A 26,633-nucleotide genomic window follows, 5' to 3' on the forward strand; every position below is an offset into this window, starting at 1 on the left:
TCCCTGCAGCACAGGCATCCTAGCTGGAGAAAGGCACTGCTTCCCTAGCCTGGACCACCACTTCACACTTGCTGCAGCCCTCACTTGCCTTCTTCAAATGTTATCCTGCCACCCGGTCCTTTCCTACACCCTGGAGCATAACATATTGATAGATGGGACTTTTTTTCTTCCCATTTGTCTCCCTGGAGACTTTTTCTTTTATCAGGTCTTAGCAGCGCAGAGGAGCCAGTCTAAGATCTGAAATGGGTTTCTGCCCAACCAGTTGCCATGTCTTGCTGCATCTTCCAGTTATTTTGATGTCCAAGGTCTGGTAGTATGGCCCCTGTTTAGTTACAGGGCTTGAACAATGAGGGATGCTGCCTATTTGATTCTGCTGCAGTAGCCAACATGATTTTGGTGGGACAACAGTTGTACCATTCCCTCTGGGTACGAGGACTGACTGGGTCCTAGTTTGCTCTGGTCCTTAGACTCACAGGACACTAATTTTCTCAAAGAGGATAATGCTGCTATTGAAGGGATAGAAAGGTGGTAAGAAAAAAGATAAATAGAAAATGGAATAGGAACAGAACACATCCATTACTCAGCCTTTTCAATGCATAATAAAATGTGTTTATATGACATTAAGTTCAAGCCTTGTGTAAGTGAAACAGAGATAGTGTACTTGCTTTCTGTAAGAAGCTGAATTTCATCTAAGCAGCTTTGCATTTTCTAAAAAAAAAAGTTAAAAATTGCACAAACTCTGACACCTCCAAACTTCTCTTCTACAATTTCTTTTAATGATCTGATGGCTTCTTCTTACATGCCAGTTTGCCTTCACTTTGAAATGACCAGTTGTTGACTTGCTTCCTTTCTATGGTTGTTTTATGTTATTGCTTTGCCCTTCAACTGCACTTCCCTAGCACTTTTTATGATATTTGCTCCAATACAGAGAGCTTCAACACTGTTTGGTATTCTGCCTTGTAAAACTAAAGTACAAAAAAAGGCACATTACAATATTAATCATTAGTTATCACACTTTTTAAAGTGTACTGTTGAGGGTAAAAGCAGGCATCAGTGTTAATGTAAGGGGATAAAAGTGGAAAAACCCCGACAAACTACCACTTAACATGTTGAAACAAATCTTCCTTTACTATGTGTGTGGTGAAATATGTTAATGTAGACTTCATAATTTCTTTGTAAGAATTTGGGAAATCTCTCCATCTCTCTTTGTTCCCTTAGTCTAACATTTATATGTTTATCAGGCTTTCATCACTCTCATGCACTTACACCCCCCTACTCTTTTCTCTGTCTGTTTCTCTGTTTTTCATGTAATATATACCTGAGATCCTGTGCTAGCTTCCCTCTTTTATTTACCATTTCATAAATCATCATACAAATCCACAAGAAAAAGTAGTCTTTTTTTCTCTTATGCCCTTAAATTGAATCATCTTCTTCCATGGGTTGGAAGGACTCATTGACAGACACACACAACCTAGCTGTATTTAAACTCCTCCTTTCTGTCACCCCATTTCATTCAGAAAAGGAAAAAGGAGTATTAAAACACTATTTAACCTTATTATCACAGCTAGATGAAGCAGTGTCCTTTTGTTTCCCTGTTCCTATGTTACGTGACTCACTTCCTAAGCCAGACACTGTCTCTTTGCTATATTTTACTTTTGTTTGCATTGATAACGTATGTATAAGGATGTACATTCCACACCGTTTTCTGTATTTCTGACTCTTACGATCTTATGTGTGATAAACCATTCCCTAAAAAGTGACAGAAGAGTAAAGGCTCAAATAAGTTTTAATCTAGAGAGGGAAGAGCCTAAGAAGAGAAATATTTAATTTTATATACATAAAAGGTAGTTCCAATGAGGAGTGGAGGAGTTCTTTTCCTTGATCATTGTAAATAGGACAAGAAATAGTATGTTTAACTTCACAGCAATGGAGCTTAGAAATACCGTATTTAGTTACAGTAGCGAGGCACTGGAATAAATTGCCTTTTAAAAGCATGGCATCTCCAGAAAGTAGACTTGAAAGCACTGGTTAGAATGCCATTTCCCAGGACTAACATGTATGATGGATCCTGCTATGACACAGATGTGAGTTACCTCCCTTTCACCCTGCTTTTTGTCAGTCTTCAGCACTTTGTTGGAAGCAAGTAAACTTGTGGACTAAAGGAAGCAATGTCATATATGAGCAGCAACACACAAAAAAATATGTTCTTTGCATCAGCCACTGCTAGAGGAAACCTTGCTGGATTTATTCGTAACCAGGAACAAAGATGAGGTACTATGAGAGGTCGTCAAAAGAAATATCCAGAGAGTCAGAAGAAGAGGTAAAGGGAGAATGAATGATACCAAAATATTTACATGAATCATGACCATACAAATCAAGAACAGTCTATATTTATTATGTGTGGGTTTAGTGTGCTTTAGTATGGGTTTAGTATGTTAGACAACCTAAGGAGACACATTTTCATGGCATAAGTGAACTACAGGGTCTCTTCCTTAGAAATATCCTGCTTTACTCTGTTGTTGGTAGGAGGTTAAATGACTTTCATTTACTAAATCAATACTTAGATTCCCATATTTCTCTGTGTGCTGTACCTGGGGAATTAGGAATACCCAGTGTGTGCTCATATCAGAAGACATGTTGGAAGAACTGAATATGTTCTGCAATCTGTTTTATATAGCAGCTCTGCTAACCTGCTCTAGTGGTCCTTCCTGCACATTGAAATATACGTGAAGCATCTGGCTTTGCTAAGAAAGTGAGGCTAAACTAGATCTTTTTTTATAAAGCATGAAAGCAGAGTATGGTAGGTGCTAAGCTACTGTCAGAAAAATTACTCTTTTGCTTAAGATAACCCGTCCGTTTTCCACAAAGACCTGGTGTTTGCCATTTAGCTAGTGCATACAAGCTATAGGTTGGAGTTTTTCAAGGGGAAAAATAGATAATTTTGTCTATGTGACTGCAAGCTAAGGCAGTTCTCAGGGCCTTGCCCTTTAACATGTCCTATTGCTATAACAGAAGAAAAAGCTGATCTAGCTCAGGTCTTTGACAGCAATCACGCATGAGCAGTTTGGCCAAGATCTGATATTGCACTTACTGCCAGGTCACATGGAGAGAAATCCTGAAGTCTTTTAATTTCTTACATCTTACCTGTGCAACAGAAAGACAGCTTAGTGTTGAACGAGTGCCATGGTCTGACTAAGGATTTATCCAAAACAAGAGCACAAGAGAAATGTCTTGTTTTGGACAATGGTGTTTTGGAGATGTTTTTCATGCTCTAGAGCCACAGAAGTTGGTGGAGGCCCTGCCACAAATTGCAGTGGCCAGGCCCTGCTCAGGCTCTATCCACTTGGCATCAACCTTGCAGAAATCCCCTGTGTCGTTCCTATGGGGCCATCAAGAGAGATACTCTAGGACAAGCCCCTTTGAGCCAGCTCCAGTTATTTAGTTATCTCATCTCTTTTATGGGCCAAGACTAACCAGTGCCATTGCTGCCTCTCTTCTATAAGGAACTTAAATAGAACATTGGTTAAAGTAATGATAAGGTTCTGTTAGAAAGCTCCATTTTGCAGTTTCTGACACAGACATCCAGGCAATTCTTCTGCCTGGTGGCTCTGGCTTACTGTGTGTCTTACAGAGTGTCTGCTCTGTCTGAAGAGCAACACGATAACCCACCATTGCAGGGACAGAGCTTAAACGGCCACAGGTCCAACTAGGAACTCACTTTTGAACCCGTGAGTTGACATAACCATGGGAGTTGCTTGTCATTTTAGTAACATCTTTGCAGTGTGCCTGGAGAACCAGAGGGTTAACCCAGCTTTGCTTTTCAGAAGGAAGCTGCACCACCCTGGTTCACCTACCTCTGCCATGCCCGGGTGGGTTTCCCACGGCTGCACCACCCCCCCTGTCCCAGCACCCCGCAGGGGCCGGGGGCTGCAGCGGTGCTGTTAGCAGGGACTGGGGCTGCTCGCCCGAGCTCTGCCAGAGCCGCGCAGGGTCGGGGAGCAACCCACCGCCTCTCCCTGCTGCATTAATGGGGGCTTTTTCCTTTTTCTGGCAAAGCTTCCCTGCGGGGCAGCTGAGGGCATCCTGGAGAGGGTGAGTGAGCCCCAGGAGGAGGCAGACGGGGGAGACTGTCCCCTCTCCCTGCTGCTGTTGCCGAAGCAGTGCCGGAGACCGAGCCGTCGATGTGGCTCCCCAGAGTTAGTTGCTCAGCAACCAGAATCAATTAATATGCTTTGCAGAAAGTGCAGGGGAAGCCCGAGCTGCTGTCAGCGAGAAGGCAGGAGGCTGAGGGTGACTCAGGATCCCACTCCCACCTGACACCCATTTGGTCCCACCCCATCCTCTCAAACCCCCCCATTAGCCACCGTTCTTTATCCTTTTCTGCTTTCCTACGATGACTTAGTGCATGTGTTCCTAAATCCTTCGGGCAAGGTATCTCCTTGCTCAAGAACTCTCCTGCTTCCAGTGTTTTGCTTTTAGATCTACTTTGTATTTTTGGGTTATTTGTCAAGCCTTTTCCAACACTTTTCTAGAAATTCTAATGTTCATATTCTTTGGGAAGGGAAAGGGATAGCTGATGTTTTTGTCAGATGATTTTAAAGCTTCCTTAGGATGAGAAGGGTTCTTTGGTAGTGCGCAGTTGAGCAGCAGTAATGAAAATGCATGATGTGTGAATTGGGAAAGTTTTTGCCTCTTCGTTTGTTACAAGTAATCAGCACTGCATATATGAGACCAAAGAGGTAGTACTGATTGTTGTGAAACACGTAGATAATAGAATAAATGAGGGGTTGTTGAAGGTTTTTTTCTTCTTTTCTGCATAGTAATTTCAGGGCTTTGGTAAGGTATTATTTTCTTTTTTTCTTTCTTTCTTTGATTTTCTTTGGAGTCCCTCTGATGACACCACGAATCTGGGAATGAAGAACTTCTCAGAGCTGATTGGAAATGGCATTGCAGAGCTGAAACTTAACTGGAGGAAATATATCTCCTGAAGAAGAAAATATAATGCACTGTAAGGATCTGACTTCTGGTGAAAAATTCAAGCCTAGAGAAAACTTGTCCGCTTTGTTAGGACGAATGGGTTGGACAATTTTCTTCAATTCCAAAGGATATCTGAATGCCATGCTGAGCTTAATCTCTGCAGCATGCTCTGTGCTTCTCATCTCTTCCTGATGCACTGCATGGTAAGGCCTTTTTCCTTCTTTTTAATAATAACCGTATTTCTTCTGTAGTGAGAGGTAAAAATAATAGCAATAATCAAATGAAAATTCAAAAAATGTAGAAATCTAATAAAAGAATGTTTGTTTGTATGGTTGTTTCCAGGAGCAAGTGTCCTGATTACTGCAGCAGCTTTGTAAGATCATTTCTGTCTTTCTCCCTTGCTTTGTGACAGTGTGTATGTGCGTGTGTGTGTTTGTGCACACCTGTGCTGTCATTTGCACTTGGACTGGAACATCAGTAGCTGTATTATACATATTTCCATGCTAGAGAGGATGTTTAAGAATTTGCTCTGACATTTCTTTCTCTCTTTTCCTCCCTCCATTCCCTTCCTTCTACCTCCTCTTTCTTTCGCTCTGTCTGTCTCTCTGGGGTCATGGTGCTATACCTTCCCTGCACCTCAGTTGTGCACTGACCAATAGAAGGCAAAAGAAATCCTGTATCAACATAGGAATAGTTCTGAATAAATGCTAGTGGACTAAATAAAAGCTACAGAAGGGGTTTGAATGTCTGCAAGATCTGCAGGTACAAAAGATTTACTTTATTTTGTTTCCCATGGGAAACAAATATCAAATGCAGACTTGGATGCTGTGTTTTAGATGCAGTGGGAGGCAGATCCTTTTACACACATCAGAAAGCCAGAAAATGACCACTGTGAATTATGACAATGTTGCCCTTGATGACCCAAGTCATAAAATAAGCAAACCCTGTATGAGATGTTCTCATATCAAGTAATTTTTGTCGTGTATTAGCAGGGTGTTGAGAATTATTGTAAATGGCTTCAGTGGATGTTGCGAGATATTTTTCATTAACAGCTGTAGTAATGTGCTTTTATCTTCCTGAATGAAAGATGCTAGGAGAGTGCAAGGTGATGTTCTCAACTAACTACCCGACTTACCAAAATTTAGGGTCGTTATCAGGAAATTGCCAAGCAGATCAGGAATTATATAGTGAGTGTAGTAAGATGGAACAACCGGTTAGTTTTCCAGAAAGCCTAGTTTACTTGGATCTGTGTTTCAGAAATCAGGGTAGAATTAGAAGATGAAAAGAGTGGTGATGTGAAATATATATATATTCTTATGCATTCTGATTGATCACGGAGTTTGGAAGAGGGAAAGTTGAATGCCTCTTTGAGGAGCAAACTATCGTTAGGGCCTGCCCCCACTTTGAGTGTAATCCCTCACAAATCCCACTGCTTTTGGAAGGGTTAGAAATGGACCAGAAGCAGGTTTGTGTGGTGGTTGCAACAGGCTGTCCAGCTGGGTATGGAGATGATGGGTTCCTGGCAGCAGGTTTTGACGGAGAGGGGGATGCAAAGAGCCAAAGCAAAAAGGCCAGGCCAGGCCACACCAGGATTCATGAACAAGAATCAGAGCTTAAATCCTATTAAAAAGATGGAATTTTGTAGTAGTTCCCAATACATGTCTCCTTTGTATGATGAAGAACTCCATAAGACAGTTTTTAGAGAAAGAATTCTAATGCAGCTTTTTCAAATCACTGCAGTAGGAGGAAGCCAAGATGATACAAACACTTTGCTGTAGTGTGACAAATTTTCAGTAGGATTCAAAGAAACCAGCCTTGATTTTAGGAGTAAAGATTCAAAATATGCATATATGTGTGTTGAAGCAGATTTTTTGTGTATTTTACCATCTAAAAATATGTGACTAGTATATGAACCAATAAGGAAAACTGAGGAACGACAATACAACCCATAAATGTTATCTTCCAGTCTTCACTGCTGAAAGAAGCTCTTACTTGCGGAAGCAGTCCCCTCAGCTCTTTTTGTGAACAAGGACTGTATCGTAAAATCAAGTTTCCCATTGCAAATCTCTCTCACATCAGCAGTTTTATTTCATTCAATGGGACAACTTGTATACAAGTGTCATGCTTTAACCCCAGCAGGCAACTAAGCCCCACACAGCTGCTCACTCACTCCCCTGAAGTGGAATGGGAGAAAGAATAGTAAAAGTGAGAAAATTCATGGGTTGAGATAAAAGCTATTTAATAGGTAAAGCAAAAACCATGCACGCAAGCAAAGCTCTCCTGGTTTCAGCTACAATAGAGTTAATTTTCTTCTTAGTAGCTGGTGCAGTGCTGTGTTTTTGATTTGGTGTGAGAACAAGGAATTCATTCACCACTTCCCATGGGCAGGCAGGTGGTCAGCCATCTCTAAGGAAGCAGGGCTCCGTCGTGTGTAACAGTTACTTGGGATGACAAAATGCCATCGCTTTGAACGTCCTCCCTTCCTTCTTCTGCCAGCTTTATATGCTGAGTATGATGTCATATGGTATGGAATATACCTTTGGTCTTTTGGGGTCAACTGCCCCTGCTGTGTCCCCCTCCCTACTTCTTATGCACTCCCAGCCTGCTCGCTGGTGGGGTGGTGTGAGAAGCAGAAAAGACCTTGACTCTCTGTAAGCACTACTAAGCAGTAAGGAAAACAGTGTTACCAACACTTTTTTCAGCACAAATCTAAAACATAGCCTTGTACAAGCTACTATGAAGAAAATTAACTCTGTCAGAGCCAAAAGCAGCACATTTTCTACCCCATATTCCATACCATTTACATCATGCTCACTATCCAATACAACCTCATTAACCACCACCACCACTTTTCCATCCTTTGATATAATATAATGATATTGTTCCCTTAGTCTATGGACCACCCCTGTAAAATGTCCAGAAATGTCCACAAAATGTCTACTGAGTTCATTTAGTCCATGACTTTGGGCTCCATCTGTTACAGTGGTCACTCAGGACAGGAGAGGTCAAAACCAACAAAATGAGTAAGAACTACTCATGTGAATAAATCATGAGAGGTTTTATAAGACCAGGCTCTTTGACTGTCATGGCAACGGATTTATTAGGCTTCAGGCATAATTTGTATTTCCCTTCTAAACAAAATAATTTTTCCTTTTACCCATGTGAATCCCTTTCCATTGTAATTAGGACAAGAAAAATAGGTTAATTAAATTCTTAAAGATCATGAAACTGTACAGGTACATTATTAGTGAAGAGTTATCACAGTATGCAAAAGTTTACTTTTATTAGTGGTCTCCAAATCTGAGTGAAGTGTATTCCTATTGGAATCATTCATTGCCTTATCTATTTTTGTGACAGTATTAAAATTGCTACTAGGTATTGTCAATTCTTCCAGCAACTAAAAAAAAAAAAAAAAATCCTTTAAAATATCACTGAACTTACAAAAGTACTCAGTATTATTAGGTTCAAGGATATTTAACAAGCTCTCTGCTGTATTAAATATGTTCATTTTTTAGCTAATACATGTTTAGCTTTTTACTTGATCCAGGAACATATTTATCTTTAGGGTATAGAAGCACAATATGAAGTCATAATTAGAGTACGCTTCCTAGAGAATATAGATATGTATTGAAATAAGAAGCAAAAAATCATCAGGATTTCTTTTCCCTGTGCAATTTTGCGTACTTATAAATGTCTGTATTATTAGGATATATATTACATAACAAGTAATATTTCCTTCATTGTAATTTGTAAAGAAGGTTCCTTTTCAGAATAATGATCATAGGTTGTTTTTTTTTTACGCTAGGCTGTGCATTATGGAAGGAAGAAAAATATTAGAAAAAGCAAGCATAGCAACCTTTATAATGTATGTGATACACTAGTGCAGCAATAGGTTTGTCTGTTTCTTTTATCCCTATAACAGCAACATATATGTAGTAAGAGGAGTGGATTATTTTCTAAAGAGCATGTGATTCTGAGAGAAGTTTTTGCATGACATAGGATGTTTGCTGCCTTTAGCAGACATTTTTGTCAGTTATTTACTGTGACTTAGAACTTTTTCTTTAGTGACATTTTTAATCATTGAAACATTTGAGCAGTGGCTGTATTTGGCTTTCTCTGTTAATTCTAAAGCAAGTAAAATTAGTAATTTCCTTTGCGTTTAAGATACTATTCAATAAAGGCTTGATGCTGAAAACGCATGTATTTCATATGAGTCCATTGAACTATCTTTAGAGAAACTCTGAGAATTAGAGTTTGAACCATCTGCATTATCAGGGCAGTTATACTGAACGGTAGAAATACTTCGCACACTTGCAGCAACTCTTTCTAGTCAAGAAAAATGTACTTTAATAATCCAACACATAAGCAGTTCCTGTACTCAGAATGGCTGGAGCTGTCTTGATTCAAGACCCAGAAAAAACCTGATTTCTGAAAGGCCCACAGAAAAACCCAGAGCAAAACCAAATGAGTTGTTTAAACACAAATAGCCACAGGAAGAGTATTTATCTGACAAGAAATTTCAGTAAATCAGCATCTGTGTTTTTCATAAACCAGGGTAAAAATATTGAAGAAGCATAATGTTTTTTAAAAATAAAAAGCAAATGACATATTTCCTTTTAACATTTTTGACAGACTTTCATTTGTTACAAGAAATTATGCAGATACCTGTTTATATGTTTTTCTCAGTGCAGATTTGCAGCGCTATTTTTTTTTTTTTCTCTTGACAGGGAAATATTTTGTTGTATATACTTTAACTAGATCTGTTATAGCTGTCCCAATATTTACTAGCTCTCACAGGTCAGTTCGTTAACTGAAGCTTTCTGAAGCGTTATGCATTGTATAGCCCTGTATTACCGATACCGAACAGTTCTTACCAGGTCTATGGTAGATGTAAGCTCTGATTGCAATTCCCTTCTTTAATTTTTCTTGTATCTCCAACAAAAAGGGGGCCTCCATTTTGCTGAGAGTTTTACAGATGCCAGAAGTACTTTCTACTACAGAAACCTTCAGGAGGTCTTCAAAAAGCATGCAAGCAAGGAGTAGAATTAATTGAGTATTAATATCCTTATTAAATAGATAAGGAACTGAGGAACAAAGAAACTGCCCAGAGCTATACTGGCAAGGGAAGAGTTCGGAATTGAACCCAAACATCCTTATTCTCAGTTCATCACTGTCCCTGCAAGGTTGCTCTTCATTTTGTTCATTTTTTTGCTTAATGACTTGCATTTTGATTTTTAAGTTAATACTAGTTGAAGTATCAAATGTGAAAGGGAATTATTGATGCTTACTTCCTTTCCAGTCTGACAGTTGTCCTAAAAATCCTTTCTTCTCTCCCGAACCATTCTGTTTTAATATAACTATTAATTATTTAATTGCTTTGCTACACAGGGGAGGTATATCCTAGATTAAACAGAAAATTACTAAATAGGAATATCCTAAATATGCCATACAGGTTCTAGGGGATGTACATGTGCATCTGTTTATGCTGTCAGGGTTTAGGGATAGCTGTGGGGCTATGTAATGGTTTTGAGGGCTCTTGGTAAATTAATCAAATTTCAGCATAGAAAAAAAAAATCCAGGTAAAACATAAAAAACCCTGATGATTTGTTAGCTAGAATTGACACAGCTCACTGTGGATCCAGCACTTGCGCACAAAAAGATGACACAGAGAATATGGTACCTAACAGTGATTCTTATTTACCCCAGTACGCCTCCTCTGTCCAAGGTGATCTTTCAGCTTTTTACCCTCTTTATGAAAAAGGAGAAGGTGGTTTGTACAAAAAGTACTTTGCTGCTAAAATTACATCTGAAGGTAGGAAAAAACATCTGCCTTGGGATCTTAATACAAATCCATGGAAAATTTGTACATGTCAAGAAGGAAAAAAGCTTTTTGCAAATGTGCCAGTGTTTTGGAGAGTTCCGCAGCAGAATATCCCAGAAGCTTAAGGGGTATCTGCTTCACTCTGGTCTACTTATAGAGCTCCAAGTGTGATGCACCTCTGGATGCTGACAGGTACTGTACTTGCCCAATTACCATATTAATGTAAAAGATTATGAAAGTCTGATTAAAAGCCGTACTTCCACTGGAAACCTCATCTTAATTATGTTTCATTTCTGAGAACCGTTAATAAGAGAACTTAAAATGCACCCTACCGCATGCAACAAGTACACTTTTTTCTGACATGAACTTTCTACTGGCTTGCAATGAAAAGGATTAGAAAGGAATACCTTAGTCAAGATATAATCCATTATAGTGAGCAATTAAATCACTTGCTTCAGAATACTGCTTTCCAATGCACAGGGCTCAGGACAGCCAGGAGGATCACTTGCACTCTATTTCCATCAGCAATGATGGTACACAGGGTTGTTCCCAGCCTACCTCCGCTCTCTGTCCTAAACTAGACCTAATGTTATCTTTAAATAACATAAAAGAGGTTCTGAAAGGCTTTTCCAGTTGAGCTGGCAATTTTTCCATGGAATCCTGGATATTAGAATACATAAAAGAGTTTACATTCAAACACATGCTGGTGTTTAAGAACTTGTCATATGGCTTCTAGTTCTTTTTTAAATCAGAGGGACTAAGGGATCGAAATACCTTTTGAGAATCTGAGCATGGGGTGTATATATTATGTATATTTATTCTATAAATAATATTTATTTTCTACAACATTAATACATCAGGAAAGTAAATCTAGTGATAATAGGAGGGTAATTATTGAACTTTGACAGGTTAGGTTAGGTGGTTTTTAGTTGGCTAAGAAAAATTGGAGAAGCACTGAAGTCCATTAACATAAATAATTTCATTCATGGTAAGAACCTTAGGGGGAAAAAGAGCCTGGAGAAAAGTTGATGAGCCAAAGAGATCAGTATGATGAAATAAGAGACTGCAAAAAGGGTAAAGGATGTCTTGTACAGCTCTTCATGAGAAAACAGCTTGGAGGAATGCCTGTTCCAGTTTTCAACCAAGCTACACAGAAAAGAGTGGTGTGAATAGAAAACAACGTGGTATTTGTGAATATAAATCATGCTTTAATAGTTTGTTACTTGATTAATGAGGATAATAATGCAATGCATATTCTTAACTTCTGACTTCTGAAAATCTGGGACTTATCGTTTTATGCATGTCTTTAAATATTGAAAAGCTCACTTTATCCTCCATGTGAAACTGATATATTTGATGAGAAAAAATTAGGACTTGACTTTGACACATCCCAAAATCTAGCTATACTGTCTATAAAGTCAGATGTTACTGAACTATGTTAAGAGTACCAAAAAATTCCTTTTAAGGAAGCTTGGTCTGGTACCTGAAAACAAAAGCATTTAACTTTTAGGATGAGAAAGCAGAAAGCAAGATTGTTTATTAAGACAGGTGATCTATGTGTTGTTGGAATTTCTTTTTTTACTTTGTGCCTAAACCAAAACCTGATTGAAAGGTTTTTGTTCAGGGATTCTCAGTAAATGTAACTTTTCACTGGATATAGAAGCAGTACAAAATACTTAGCAGTAGAAGGCAAGATTTTGGACAGGCTTTTAAAGCATTCTTGAAAGCAGCTCTTAATGGATGACCGCAATGCCCCTTAGGGTACTATTGTTTCTGTGCTGCTGAACATAGTACTTGTTCTGTATCTGTATTAATCAAAGGTAGAAAACAAAGGTTTCCTGAGAAAGAGTCATCCATTTCACCAATTTCATGTCTGTTTGTGTTGGGTTCCTGTGTTTTCATTCCATAGTAAATGCTTTACATTGCATCAAAATGCTCTGGAGCTGGTTGTGTTCTCAAAACACTCCTGTGGAAATGTGTGGCAATCTACGTTGTACCTGATCCTCTGGAGCTGCTCTGAGATATTAACTCAGTATAAAGGGAACAATATCTTTCACATGACTTTACGTAATGCTCAGAATGTTTCGATATGTCATGTCACTGGGAACATCCTGAGTGTGCAATGTGGTGTACCTTGTAATATGGTTTTAATATTGCTAGCACATCAGAGCCGATGGAGGAAGGGTTGGTCTGTTACTTCTGCTCCTAATTTCTGTCCTTCAAATTCTGCATCTGTTCATGTGCTCTCAAATAGAATTGTAAGGGATCACTGGTATCTCTGGGTCTAGTTTTTGTCTCCACCCTGAAAACCGTGCAATGGATGTTCAATGCAGAAGGGCTCACAGAGCATCTGCTCCATCCATTTCTTCTCACCACAAAATAATTCCAGTCCTCCTCACTGAATTTTAGTAAGCTAGTAAAAGATCACAAGTCACATCTGCCATGTTTCACAAAAGACAGTTCAAAAGCATCTCTAAATCCTGATAATTCTTTAGAAAAAGATTTTTAAAAATTAAGTAGACTATGGCTAATGTTACAGAGAGAATCTTACGATAGTTTTGCCTGATCTGTCTCCAAATTTGTGATTTCTCCTTTGGCTTTCAGTAGATTTGTAAGTACATGAAGAAAGCACACCAAATGGGCATCACAGGGATTTTACCATCAGAAACACCAGTGCTCCCTACCTCATGACCTGTTCCTACCCATGGCGCTTCTCTGGGATCTCACATGGAGGTGCAGCATCTCCCTGCAGAAGTCAAGTCACGCATGAGGAGAGAAACAGCCTTTCTGAATCCCTGCAGGTTAAGCACAGGAGTAGTACAGTGTGAATATGATGCAAACAGACAGGATCAATAAGCAATTTCCTTCATAAAACAAATGAGACCTTCCTGACATCAGTTCTTCAGGGATAAATCCCAAATATTTTTACCAAGTTACAACACCTGAATTACTGTATATCTTAAGAATCCGGTGGCATGTCCTCCTTGCTCACACATCTCTAGCTAGTGCCTATACAGATGCATCTTCCCTTGACCCTTTTTGTGTCTGTCCCAGTGGATGCACATCACTAACCCCCATGACAGTGTGTATGGATACATCTGCCCATTGCATGTGTGTATGAACTGAGCCTCTTGCCTATTCAGTGTGTGTGTGCATGGCCCTTCTGCAAAGAGACACAGCTGTGGGGATCACTCTCTGCCCTGCCTCTCCAGGGACCTGATCTCCCAGTCTCCTGTGGCTTATAGACAACTCCTCGACCCTCGGTGATACCTCTAAGAACAGACCCCTCAGCTGCATAAATCATATGTGCACTAACGATATTTCCCAGATAATTAAACTAAACAGCCAGCATGGCCGCATAGGTCATGTCCATGTCCCACTTTCTTGGTCTATGAGCTCTGTCGGTATGATCTTGTGGGCTGTACCCATCACAGAGCCTCCCTGCTCCTCAGTGCAAAGCCCAAGCCATATACATAAGACTCAGCTTTCGCCCATGTCTTAGTATATGTTGACTGCTACTGCTTTTAGAAACAGATCCCACTGAAATGAGCTGAGATGCTTTGGGTAGCTGTTTGGGTAAGGAACTTGCAAGCAGATAGGACTTTTCCACTTCAACTGCTTGGTTTACTTTATACTTTGGGTGTGAAATGCAGTGCTTTGCACACGAACGTGCCTGTGTCCTCTGTGCTGGGATGAGAGCTACCATCCTACTTGGGATTGTCACAGCCGGTGTGAATTGAAGAGGAGCCAGGAAATCAGCACTTAAGAAAGTCCAATTTCCCCACAGACATGAGTGGCTGGGCCAAAGCTGTTATCTGCTTCACACTTCTTTTTCTTCTGTGTGGAGGTATGAAGTCCCATCCCCTTCTCTGTTTTTGTAAGATGTAAAGATGCTGTGTTCTCCTGGAAATAGGTCACAACCCCTGTGTAAGTCAGCTTCCAGATCTGCTTGTCAGGGGTACTGAACCTTGCTTGTGTGTCCCAAGGTGAAGATTAATCTGTTAATGTTTGTAAAAAAGGTACTTAAATGATCTGTATCATGCTGACAGGTCAAGTACTGCATTGCTCACAGGTTGCTCCTCCTGACAGTTTAAGATATATGCCAAAAAATGCCTATGCTTTCAGATGGTGTTTGCTGATGTAGCTTGACTGGCTTAACCCCCTCAGGATTTGGCCCTACTTCTTCTAGCTTGCCGATTGGATGATACAGCACAAATATGCAAGGCTGATTCTTTTTCATGTAACCTAGAATACAATAAATATATTGATTTATGCTTGTGCAGGACCATGAGCTCAAAAGAAACCTCTTGGATCTATTATAGCTCATGTGAAATTCAGGTCCTGAAGGACACATGGAAAATAATGAGGCTGAGCAGACAGACCTCAGTGCTCTGCTTGACTGTGGGCTGCAGTGGAGGTTGCTTCTGCAAGCTGTTGGCAGGATTTGACCCTGCTGCACCTGCAGGTGCTCTGAACAGCTGCGAGGCTTAGCATGAGCCCCTCTGAGAATGTGAACTCTACCCAAGTAGAGGGTGTGCTTGAAATCTGGGAGCCTTTTTGTCCTGTGCTTATCACATAGATTGCAGCTGTTATCAGTTATTGACATCAGAGCCTGACAGCGGTAGATACTATACAAACTGTAAGAAAACCAGCCTCTTCTAGAGAGTTAAATTATAAGTGAATGCAACCTCCGTAACTAACTCTGCACATAGACAGAATAAAACGCGGCCAAAAGGTGGGTAATTAGTTTCACCGGTTGCTTTATCAGATACCTGGCCACAGTTATCAGTATTACATGTGGATCTTTATGCTGATTTTTGGTATGAATGATTAATATCTTCAACATCCTTAATGCTTTTTGCAATGAAGATCATTTGCCACTGATCTTTGCTGATGTCCTTGTGGGTATATCTATACTTTTCTTTAAATACCTAAGCTAGAAAGCAATGCTGCAGCATGAGGCAGGGGCTGTTCTCGGAACAAGCTGTTACTAAATGGTAGTAGGACAGCCAAAGAAAGGGACTTTCTGTGAATCTTCATTGTCACACAGTCCTCTTCTTTGAGGCTACTGGGGCTGATAACTTACTCTATGGGTCATTTTCAGGGACTAACACAGGGATATGGGGTCAATACATATGCAATTTAGGTGACAAGTTACTATAATTATTTTTTTTTTCCCCTGCCACTATTGCCTGTCTAGGTGGAGTTTGCTTTCAGAGCCTAATGCAGTACCTGGTGGAGCCAGCGAGAATTGTGCCACTGATATCTTTTACAGCTGGATCACACCACTGACTGTTTTTATTGTCACCGCTGGTACAAGTTGCTGTGGTAAAAAATAGAAACAGACTGTGGCTTTGCACTTGATTTCTTTACTTGAAACTTTCTTTCTTTTCCTGCTTCAGGCTTTTGTCTGCAGAATACTTAGGGCTTCAGTAAATGTTCAGGACATCTCTGTGTCTCTGCACGATGCCTTTGCATGCAGACCTCCACTGGTATTAGCAGAGTTACTCTGCAGCTGGATATCTCTGAGGTTTAGCACACGTCTTGTTTAGTTTCGCTCAAAAAGCCTTTTTGTCAGCCACAAAAATCCATGAAAATGATTGACAATGAAAGGAACTGATTTCTTCATCCTCCTCACAAAATCACTGCATATCTCCATTTAGGGTGTTTATTTACAGTTATAGTAAACAACCTGTATAAATGTACCCAGCTGGCACGATCTAGCTGGATTAAGCAACAGGCAGCGGAAAGATGTAGATCATGGGCTTCGGGGTGCATCTAAGGATATAGCAGGACTATGGCTGTGGTCTTAAGTAGCTGCTCCTCATGGTGCGCATGGGGGATGCAGACGCTTGTACTTTCTAGGAGACTTCTGCTCCCATCTGGGTATGCTGGAGCTACCTCAGGCACGGTTAGGTATGCAGCAGTCCTGTAACTGCAGCAGAGGTACAGGTGACGTCAGTTATAAATGGCTGCAAGTTGGAATGGAAGGAATTTATAAGCCATGTTTGGGAGGTTTTAAATGTCTTGTTTACTTGCTGTTAAAAAAAAAAAAGCGTAAAAGTATAACAAAATAATGAAGACCAAACATCTGTAAATCTTCCTTTGATGAGATGCCTAGTAATATTCAAGTGTTTACAGTTTTGACAGAAAAATGACACAGAAAAAAACCCCAAAATTAGCATTTACAAGAAGTCAGGAATGAGAAAACAGAAGGAAGGCAACAGAAACTTGTGCTAACCGAGGGATTATGGCTCTTGAGAGAGGGCAACGTGCCATCTATGAAGAGCAGTCATTTTTGCAAATCCCTGTTTTGCTGGTTAGCAATTGCCACCTAGCAACAGCAAGGGAGAGGCAGCCCATACAGTGCTTTGACAAGGTGGAAATCATGTACTTAAATGAAATATTTGGTAGCTCTGCACAGCATCCTTCTGGCAGCACGCACCTGGGGAGAGAGTGCTAATGAGCAGGGAGAATGGAGACACAGTTTCTCAGAGCCAGGACTGCTCATGCTGACCAACTTCCCAACGCAAAGGGCGTCCCCATGCTCACAGATGTGCCCCCAGGACCTAGAGGCCCTAACTCCCCAGTCCCCACCTGGTGTTCGGGCCACTCAGCCATCCTTCCTGTGACAGGCAGCAGCGTACAGCAAAAGCGTTACTGCAAGTGCAGTGTGGAAGGGCTTGTCCTTAGCTGGTTGTGAGGTGTATGGAGGGTGGCACAGTCATCAGGCTGGTAGAGCATGGTGTACATGCAGGTATCTATGAGACAGCTATTCTGTCCTTAATTATTTGCAAATACCTGCACGTGGTGAAATGCTGTGCATTTGTAGGTCATGCACATTTTCTTCTCAGTAATGTTTATTTTAGCCCAAGGGAGAGTGCAGAGAGCGTAGCTGTGACCAAAATGGATGACTTCATCAGAGGAGGGAAGTCACTCAGCCTCACTGACAGATTTTTATGAAGGGTTTCTCAAGGCCAGCCTGCAGCAGCGCATCACTACAGATATGCTTTTGACATTTGTAGTCCAAGAAGCAGCAGTATTCAAAGTAAAACACTGCCAGTGGGTTTCCATAAAAAGCCTGAATCTTGGGTTATTTGGGGGGGCTTGAATGTAACTACGAGTTGTACAACCCTAAGCTTTCTCTTGGTAGAACTCCACCAGCCTACATTCATCTTCCTTTCACCCCCCCAGCCCCGAGCACAGTGAGCCAGCAGCAATGCTGCTTTACTCCACAGGCTACCTGCAACCACCCCTTGCCAGTGAGCAGCTCCTGCTTTGGCCTGGTCCCTCCAAGCAAGCTCCAGTGAAGAAAGGGCTGGAAAAAGGAAGAAGGAATTGGAAGCAGCTGGAAGAAAGAGTCATAAGCTTGGCGGACAGACTCAGGAGTCCTCTAAATGTTTTCTTTCAGAAAAGCCAAAAAATGCTCCTGGCCAAACCTTATCTTCCTGAAAATTTGACATTATTTATTATTTGAGAATTAATTTCTTCTCCATGAAATAGATTATTCTTTTGTAAAAATTACTGGAGTCTCTCTTACTAACCCATGCAGAATAGATTGTCCAGTTTTCCTCTAGCTGCTGCCATAGGTCCTAATCTCATTATAGGCATGAAATGTAGGCAAGTGTAATTATGATGCAGGCAGATTTATGTGTCCCCAGACAGGTTTTCAAATAACAAAAAGAACATAAATATTGGATGTATGAAAAGAAAATGTTCATTATTAAAATCAATCCACAAGCTTGTACTGTGAAAAAGCTTTCTTCTTCAACACAGCTGTCCGCCCCACTGAGATTTTAAATTGGAGTTTGTCTAGTGTAACTCTCACTTTCTATTTAAAAAGCAAAGTCAGAAGCATTAAAATTTTGTCTTGGGTTTTTAAAATACAGGCAAGCTAATATAATTGCTTTACTAATGTAGTTATGAGCTTTTAGGCTCTCCAGTTTTTGGCAAAGAAAGGTTACGTCTTTTGATTCATGGAATAAGACGTTTTCCTGTATAAATTTGCTATACACTTTCTCTTCAGAAAAAAAAACTTCATCTCTTCCTCTCCTCTGGACCATTTGGCATGGCTCTTTGGTTTGTAACTGCTCGTGCTTCACTTGAGACCTGGCTGTATTTCAGTCACCAGCCACTGTGCAGAGTTTCTATGTGAATTATTGGAATCTACTTGGCATCTGGAGATCTAAGGAATTGAAAAGTGTGGTTCGAATGTCAGACTGCAACTTGAAAGGCTTCCGGAAAGGCAGGGCCAGGTCTGTGGTCTGACTGAGGCAAATACCCATGCCAAGCTCAGCAGAAGTTGCTGGATGACAAAAGGATGTCCCCTGTTGGACCCGCGGCATGTGTAACATGGCTTCCAGTTTCAGTGTAAAAAAAAAAAAAAAAAAAAAGTGGTTTAGAGGATTAGAGGATTACAGAAAGTCTCAACCCTATGAGGAGAACAAGGGTTGGATATTTCACCTGTGTCAGTGACGTTTGGGAGAAGCTAAGGACTGATAGGATAAGCAAAATAGGACTTAGTTTGAGTTCTTAAGTTAAGCAGGCTTGTGTGAATACAATTAGCCAGCGAGGAAGTCTTTGGAGCAAAACTACTTCAAAGAGAAATCTTTGGATGGTTGCTTCTGTATCAATTAAACAATGTTAATGATCAGTTAACATCAGTTAAATGATGTTTTTCTGACGTGTTTTTATTTTCATTCATCATCGGCATTGATTAACATTGAATTGACAAGACAGTGTTATTATTAATGTTATATTCATCATCTTCTTTAGCAAAATACTAAGTATAATAGCAAAAAAAAAAAAAAAAAAAAAAAAAAAAAGGAATCTGCACATTTTGGTTTTTTTGTGCCCCTACTTGTAGTCTCTAGAGCTATAGATCAATTGCTAGTGTTTAGTGGCCTCCTGCCCAAGAGTGTAGGGCCTGTGGGTGGATCGTTTTCTATGGCTGGCACTTGTACAGTACATAATTTAAGATGACACTGACCCTTGCAGCCTTATGGGAATAATATTTTCAGCAGGATGAATTGTTCTTGAATGTTTTCTTCAATGTACCGTTACATGCCCAAACATTTTTTTGATCATCTTGAGCATATGTCCTACATTTCCTCTCTGCTCTTTTTGTTGCATGGTTTTGACTGTAGCCAACAGCAAAGGTCAAAAGACATTTTACTGTTTCTATTTCTACGTTTCTCTTAAGCTGAATTAAATTGTTGGTGCTGCAAAGTGACTTGTTAAAAAGCTTATGCTGCAACACTTTAACCAGTATAAATTGAAGCTGAGCTGCAACAGTTTAAACTAGATGGTCCAGACAGACAATGTGGTCCAAAGAAGAAGGTACTGATCTGGAAACTGAGAAAAATAGTTCAGTTCTCTGGAGCTTCAATGGGCAGCCTCATGAATTTAGATAAAGTTTTTAATCTTGATCTGCCTCAGGTTTTCTGGGTGGGTGGTAGAGTGACACCATATTTTAAAGCACTTTCCACATTCAGTTTTTCAGTCACGCAGCCTTATTCCTTTCACGTCTAATATTAATCAGTACAACTGCCAGTTTAATTTACATTACAGATAGGTTCTGAAATCATAATATCTAGGAATGCTATGGTACCATTGAATAGGTTAATTATGTTTACCAGTGTCTGTGAGTATTCACTTGAAGGTATCATTTCTTAGTCCAGATTTGAACCAGCACTGAGTTTTGCCCACCAATTAGCCTTCCATTTTTTTCCTACATAGTAAAGCAAATCCAGAAGTTTTCTTAGAGTATGAATGATTACTATCAGAATTTTCAGGTTGACCTGAACTAATATTTAATTCAGTCTCTTAAATTAGCCCTCAAATGGCCTTTGAAAAAGTTTGGCCCAAGTGTCTTTTTTCTTTTTTTCTTTTGTTTTAATCCCGGATACATGACACATGCAGGATCTTAAATTATTTTCTGTCTACTAGAATTTCCTTAAATGTTGTGAACTGGCAACACCTGAATATCTGTTATGATATACTGTTTATTTCCCAGTTTTTATTCATGAGGAAACTCCTTTCTCTCACCAGAGCCTGAAGAACATTGTCCCACTGCAGGGCTGCTGTCTTCTGGGTTTTATATGGTCCATGACCACAAGCTATTTTTTTACTGGTATGCTCATTTCTCCCAGTCACCTCACCCCAGCACTCGTTGATTCTGCCTTACAGCATAAAAGGGGAAGAAATGGATAAACATCTCCCTAAAGGACGGTTTTGCTTTCAAAACACAAGCAGAGCCAAATGGATACTTTACAAATGTGAGCAAAGTATCTTAATGGAGAAAGCATCAGTCCTATAGGAATGGTGTGACAGCTGCTAGAATAGAAGACAGGTCTGTGTGAACATTCAGAATATCTTGGGAAACAATTCATAACAGATGAACACTTTGTTTTGAAAATTAAGTTGAAAGAAATGTTACCAACCTACTGTTTTTAGACATACTGATATTAATTTGCTTATCACACCAGTTCAGTGGGACTCAGTGCTCTCCCTGTGTGTTGTAAGGACTCCGAGAGTTACACACAATAATTTCCAGTGACCAATTTTGCATAATTAAGATACTATGAATATTTTATTTATTATTAGCAGCCCCTTTATTGCAAGCAATATTTTTAAAGAATCTATTATATGTTAAAAAAAACAGGGTTAAATCTGGCGCTCTGTTCTGGAGGCATACATTCAGATTAGCTTTCCTTTTAAGACTCATTTTGCTCAAAGTTTTATGAATGAAATTTGGCTGATGGCCAATGAAAAAAGATGTAGGAAAATATATATTCTTCTTCCTAAAACCTTAAGAAAAATTAGTGATATGCTACTGAACACTCTTAATATAAGAAAGAAGTGAAATATTTTCACTTTTGTGGCTAGGTTCTTGGTCTTATTCATACTTTATATGGGCATTGTTTTAAATTACTGGCACTACATTGGAGTATGTCAAGATGCATCATATAAACAGATACAACTTACCATGACCTTGAGGCAACATGTTGTGTACATTGCATTACATTAGCTATCAAAATATGTTCCTTATATAGTACAGTACCCACTGCAGACAGAGAAAGAACATGGGCTGTTAGGTATACTGTACAGGGTTGGAAGACATAGCAAATATTCTCTCCAGATCTATAGCAACATCATTTGTATCTTTTTAAAAAGGATAGGAGCAAGCTATAAAACAAAAAATTAATCCAAATGGTTTTGCTCCATATGCAAGGTGACATCCTTTGCTGAACAATGGAAACATGTGAACGTCAGGAAGCATGTCACTGTGAGGGTGACTGAGCACTGGAACAGGTTGCATGGAGGGGTTGTGAAGTCTCCATGCTTGGAGATGTTGAAAAGCTGTCTGGACATGGCTCTGGGCAACTGGCTATCAGTGAACTTGCTTGAGCAGGGAGGTTGGACCAGGTGAATTCCAGAGGTTGCCCCAACCTCAATCATTCTGCAACTGTGATATCCACAAGTCCCAACAGCAGGCACTTGTTATAACAACATGCCAGTGCATGGGGATTAGGAAATCCAGGTCTTCCCATCCTCCTCTCTTCACTGCCCATCCTGATGAGTTGCCAGAGCATTTGGTGAGTGAATTGTGACCTTTTCACTCCAAATTCCACTCCTCTGCTGTGCCACAGAGCTCTACCCCAAGCCCTGAAGAGAAGTGTCACCTCGCTCTCCTGTTTTCCCAAACGCGTTACCCCCTGCACAACCAACTTGTTTCCCCAGGAGTGTGGAACCTGCACAAGTAGAGCTGCCACCTCTCCCCCACGCCATGCTTGCTCTGAGTGCAAGCCAGAGGGGCAGCTGCTCCCATGGATTGAGGGCCTGGCTCTCCTGGCTGTGCCAGGTTTGTGCAAATCGACCTTCAGCAACTCGCTTCAACCTTCTCTTCTTCCCCCCTGCCCCCCTTCCCGTACTTCGTACTGTTGTAATTTTGTAAGCTGCTTGGGATAGGCATCGTTCTTGCTATCTGTGTCTGGTTTCTAGCCCAGACGTCAGCAGGGGTTGCCGCATGCTGCTGCAATATAAATGACTAATGATGATGATAAAAGGTGTGGGAGTTGGTTGCCTGGAGTGTTATCCTACTTTGATAACTTTGTTTTAGAAACTAGCTTCTTCCTCAAATTATCTGTTATTTTATCTTATTAGACCTCATATTTTAAAAGTGGCAAGGGATTTTTGGCTGCCTCCGTTTTGGAGTGCTCATCCCAGGACTTTGAAAGAGGCTTTGAAATTATCAGAGTTTGGATAGCGTTGCTGTGACCGTGCCAGTAGCCTTCAGCATGAGTTGCAGGTTATTGGCACCTTTAAGAGTCAGCTGCAACTGTGTCCTAAAAAAGGCATCCAATAGGGAAGTGGTCTATTTTAAAATTTGGGCTCATATAGGTAACAATTACACACAAAACAGTATGTGAAAAGAACATTATCAAGGTTGCACAGCTCAGCACTTGAAGCTAAGAAATGCTGCAAGTAAAATTGTCTCTACTCCATTAATTTGCCACCTTGCACAGGTGCATCAGTCACAGACTATTTTTGCCCAGGATCTGAGTCTCACTTGGTGCACATAATAGATGATACAGTTTGTGAGTTCACTTCCTGATTTTCTTTTCACTTTTCAATGCACAGCTCAGACTCTGCTGTGAAGGCAAAATTATTTCCTGCTGGGACATTCCAGGGTGTTCCACTGTGCAGGTCCTTGCCACACGCAAACACCGACTAATCTCCATGTACAGCACCTTAATAGCAATTCTGGGTATCATTACTCCATAGTACAGCTGGTCGCCTAAGGCAAAAAAAAAGTAAGATTACAAGTATCTGTAATTGTGGGTGCCCCATGTAATTTTTGGGGGGGATGTGACGGCACATACTGCAGTTCCCGTTGGCTTCCACGACAATAGCTAGTACTCACCACCTTCAGATATTCAAGGCAGGCTCCCAGAAACCCAGGACAGGGGAGCAACTTTGAAAAGTGTGGCATGAATGAGTTGTCCTGTTCCTCAGGGTAACATCTCATGTCTGTAGACAAAAGACTGCTGCTCTTCTCAGACTCTCCTGCCTCCTTTTAAATGCTGGGGGGTGGGGGTGTGTGTGGTGGGGGTGTGTGTGAATAAAATTGAAGCATCCTACAAGGAAAAACTTTTTTCTCTCCTCTTCTATGGCAAGTGCAAGTGCACTGCATTCAGACTGAAGCTGGGATTTAGTGAATAGAATAGTGCTTAGCTAAAACCTACCTGACAACACATGAACAGAAGCAGGCTGAATTTATCCTGTATTACCTTTAATTATAGCATGTTTGGCTGGTCTTTTCAAATTAATTAAAAAAAACAACAAAGAATTTATTTTTTAATAGCAAACTGTAAGCCTTTTGCTATTCAAATGTTCATATTAACAACTGTCAATGACATTTCAACCTATTGAAATGCTGCAAGAGAGTAATTAAACAGGAAAAAATTACAAGAGAGGTAATTTCTTTTTCAAAACTCATCATCTAAAAAGAAACATATTTTATGCTGCACAAGACCTTCTTCTGCACTTGTATCAGCTACAATAAAATTGAGAATGCAGTCCTTGCTTCATAAGTGAAGATACTTGAGTATTTCACTGAAAAGGTTGCCAGTATTTTATATGGGTAAACCAATAATTGGATTCTAAGCATCATTCCTATCAACAGCAAAACTGGGTGATTTCTCCAGTCCACGACCAGGGAAATATTTTCCTTGAGACAAACGGCTGGCATGTATCATTTCAGACCAAATAATTATAACTTTTAAAGTTATAAAAAAACCTGAGCACAACTTTCCTAAATCAGAAAGTGTCAGAAGGCTAGAATTATTTGCAGTGTCCCTTCATGTAGCTGTAGTTGATAATTAAGTTTGGAATATAGATAATTAATTTTGGAATATAGATATAGAATTAAAACTGGAGACTTTAAACTTCCTAGATTGTTGTTGTACCCACAAATTAACAGCTTTTTTCTAGAGAAGCTCTGGTGTTATGTCCCTCAGGTTTCTGGATGCTCTACTGGTGCATGTTTGTTTTATAAGGAGAGGTTACATCTGAAGTAAAGGTAGTTTGATCCATTACAGGCCAAATCATCTTCTGGCCATGGCTGAATTTAGAGATATTATATAGCAAAAAAATTAATACAAATTTGTGCCAGTTTCCCATCTCTTAATATTTCTTGTACCTTGTGAAGCAGCTGAGTTTCCATTCCAGCACACAGTGGTTGAGGACAGATCTTTAAACTGCTTATGACAGAGGTTTTTTGCTTCCTGGCAGATAAGAGACCTGTCTTTCTCTAAGACGTGGGTATTGTATTTTTTCCCTTTACGGGGCTTCAGTGTATTTTTGCTTCTAAAAGAGAATCCTGGAGATGCCCTTGAAATAGAAAATGAGGTGCTGAGATCTGAAATAATGGAAAGAGATACTTCAACATCTCATTCTTTCACCTAGCTATTTCAGCTCATGCTACTTTTATCTGGTCAAAAATGTAAATTTTAAGGCTTTTAATAGTTGGGTGTTGTTTGGTGGTGGTTGGTTTGGTTTTTTTTTTAATCTGGATATGCCAGCATCTGGGTGTGTTCACTGTAGAGTTTTTTTGTTGTTCTGCTTTCTTAAGCTCAGGAAAGATGGGCAAAGTACTAACAGAGAGAACTCTGACTTCAAGCTTCAAATTTTATTTTATCATAATTTCTGGAGTGTGAGAAGGAGAGATGTTACCTTTCTTTTTCTTTTTTTTTTTTTTTTTTAATTCTCTTTCTCTTTTTCTCTTTTTCTTTTTTCTCTTTTTCTTTTTTCTCTTTTTCTTTTTTCTCTTTTCTCTTTTTCTTCTCTTTTTCCTTCTCTTTTCTTCAAATGAAAAGTGTCTGTTCTAACAACCTTGGTATCTATAAATTATGAAACCTTTGGAGAGCAAGGTCAATGCACGGGCTGCACACTAATACCAGAAGCCCAGAAAGGTTTTGCCCTTTGTTGCTTCAAACCCTCCTTGGATAACTAGACAAGGAAGAGAGAGAGGCAAGAAAAATAACCAAAAGCACAGAATGGCTTCTGTTCGAGGAAACAACTAGACAGACCAGGATTTTTCAGTCTTGAAAAAAGATGACTACAGGGCTATGATAAGAAAATTCCAGCATTCTAGGTGGCCTGCAGAATAAAAGCTGATTTCTCACAGTTTCACAAATTACAATAAGGAATGAAGTAACAGGTTCAAATAACAAGTGGATCCTTTTACAGATGTCCTTTAATTTTCTTTTGAGCTCATTGCTACAGGACACTGTATAGGGGAAAAATAAGTGCAAGCAGCAATTAGACAAATTTAGAGAAAACAAATCTATAGAGAGGCATGAAACCCAAAGATGCTTACTCTGGTGGAGGAAGTCCTTGAGCTGCAGATTTCTGGATCCTAGTTAGCTACAGTGGGGTAAGCATTGCTGCAGTCACGCTGTGCACCTTTGGCATCAGCTAACGACAAGGAGACATCTGGTCAGCAGGACTGTCATCTGGCTCCGTTTGGCTACTTTTATGCCCACTAACACCGCAGCCTGTTTGGCCTTTACTGGACGTTTTCTAAGGCAGTTCTGGGAAATCACTGTGGCTAGCTCCTTCTGTCCCATCGCCACTGATGGGAAAGGAACAGCAGTGAGACACAGACCTGTCTGGGGTTGATGTTTGGCTTCTCTTCTCCTTCTCCATTGCAGCTGCTGATTCTGGGACAGGAATCCCTTAGGCTCTGCAGGACAGGGCTCAGCAGAAACTATACAAAGACGGAGCCCAGATCTGTCCTCTGTCACTGTGTCTGCAATATGCAACTTTTATC

The 26,633-nt window shown here is 40.1% G+C and overlaps 1 protein-coding gene across 3 annotated transcripts in view; it reads left to right on the plus strand.

The window, feature by feature from the left end:
* The first annotated feature begins 3,667 nt into the window (after positions 1 to 3,667).
* Positions 3,668 to 26,633, plus strand: part of TUNAR (transmembrane neural differentiation associated intracellular calcium regulator) — a 32,455-nt gene continuing 9,489 nt past the window's right edge. The window contains exons 1-2 of one of the 3 annotated variants that reach the window (XM_080396284.1): positions 3,668 to 5,180; positions 5,320 to 5,350. Coding sequence is in view for 2 of the 3 variants with exons in the window: in XM_080396282.1 (XP_080252408.1) it covers positions 5,294 to 5,350 (57 nt within the window). In the remaining variant the exon portion in view is untranslated. Of the gene's footprint in view, positions 5,351 to 26,633 lie in introns of all 3 variants that reach the window. The other 2 variants (XM_080396282.1, XM_080396283.1) reach the window with 2 other exon arrangements.

Source organism: Falco punctatus, assembly GCF_963210335.1.
Source record: "Falco punctatus genome assembly, chromosome: 7".
NCBI classification, from domain to species: Eukaryota; Metazoa; Chordata; class Aves; order Falconiformes; family Falconidae; genus Falco; species Falco punctatus.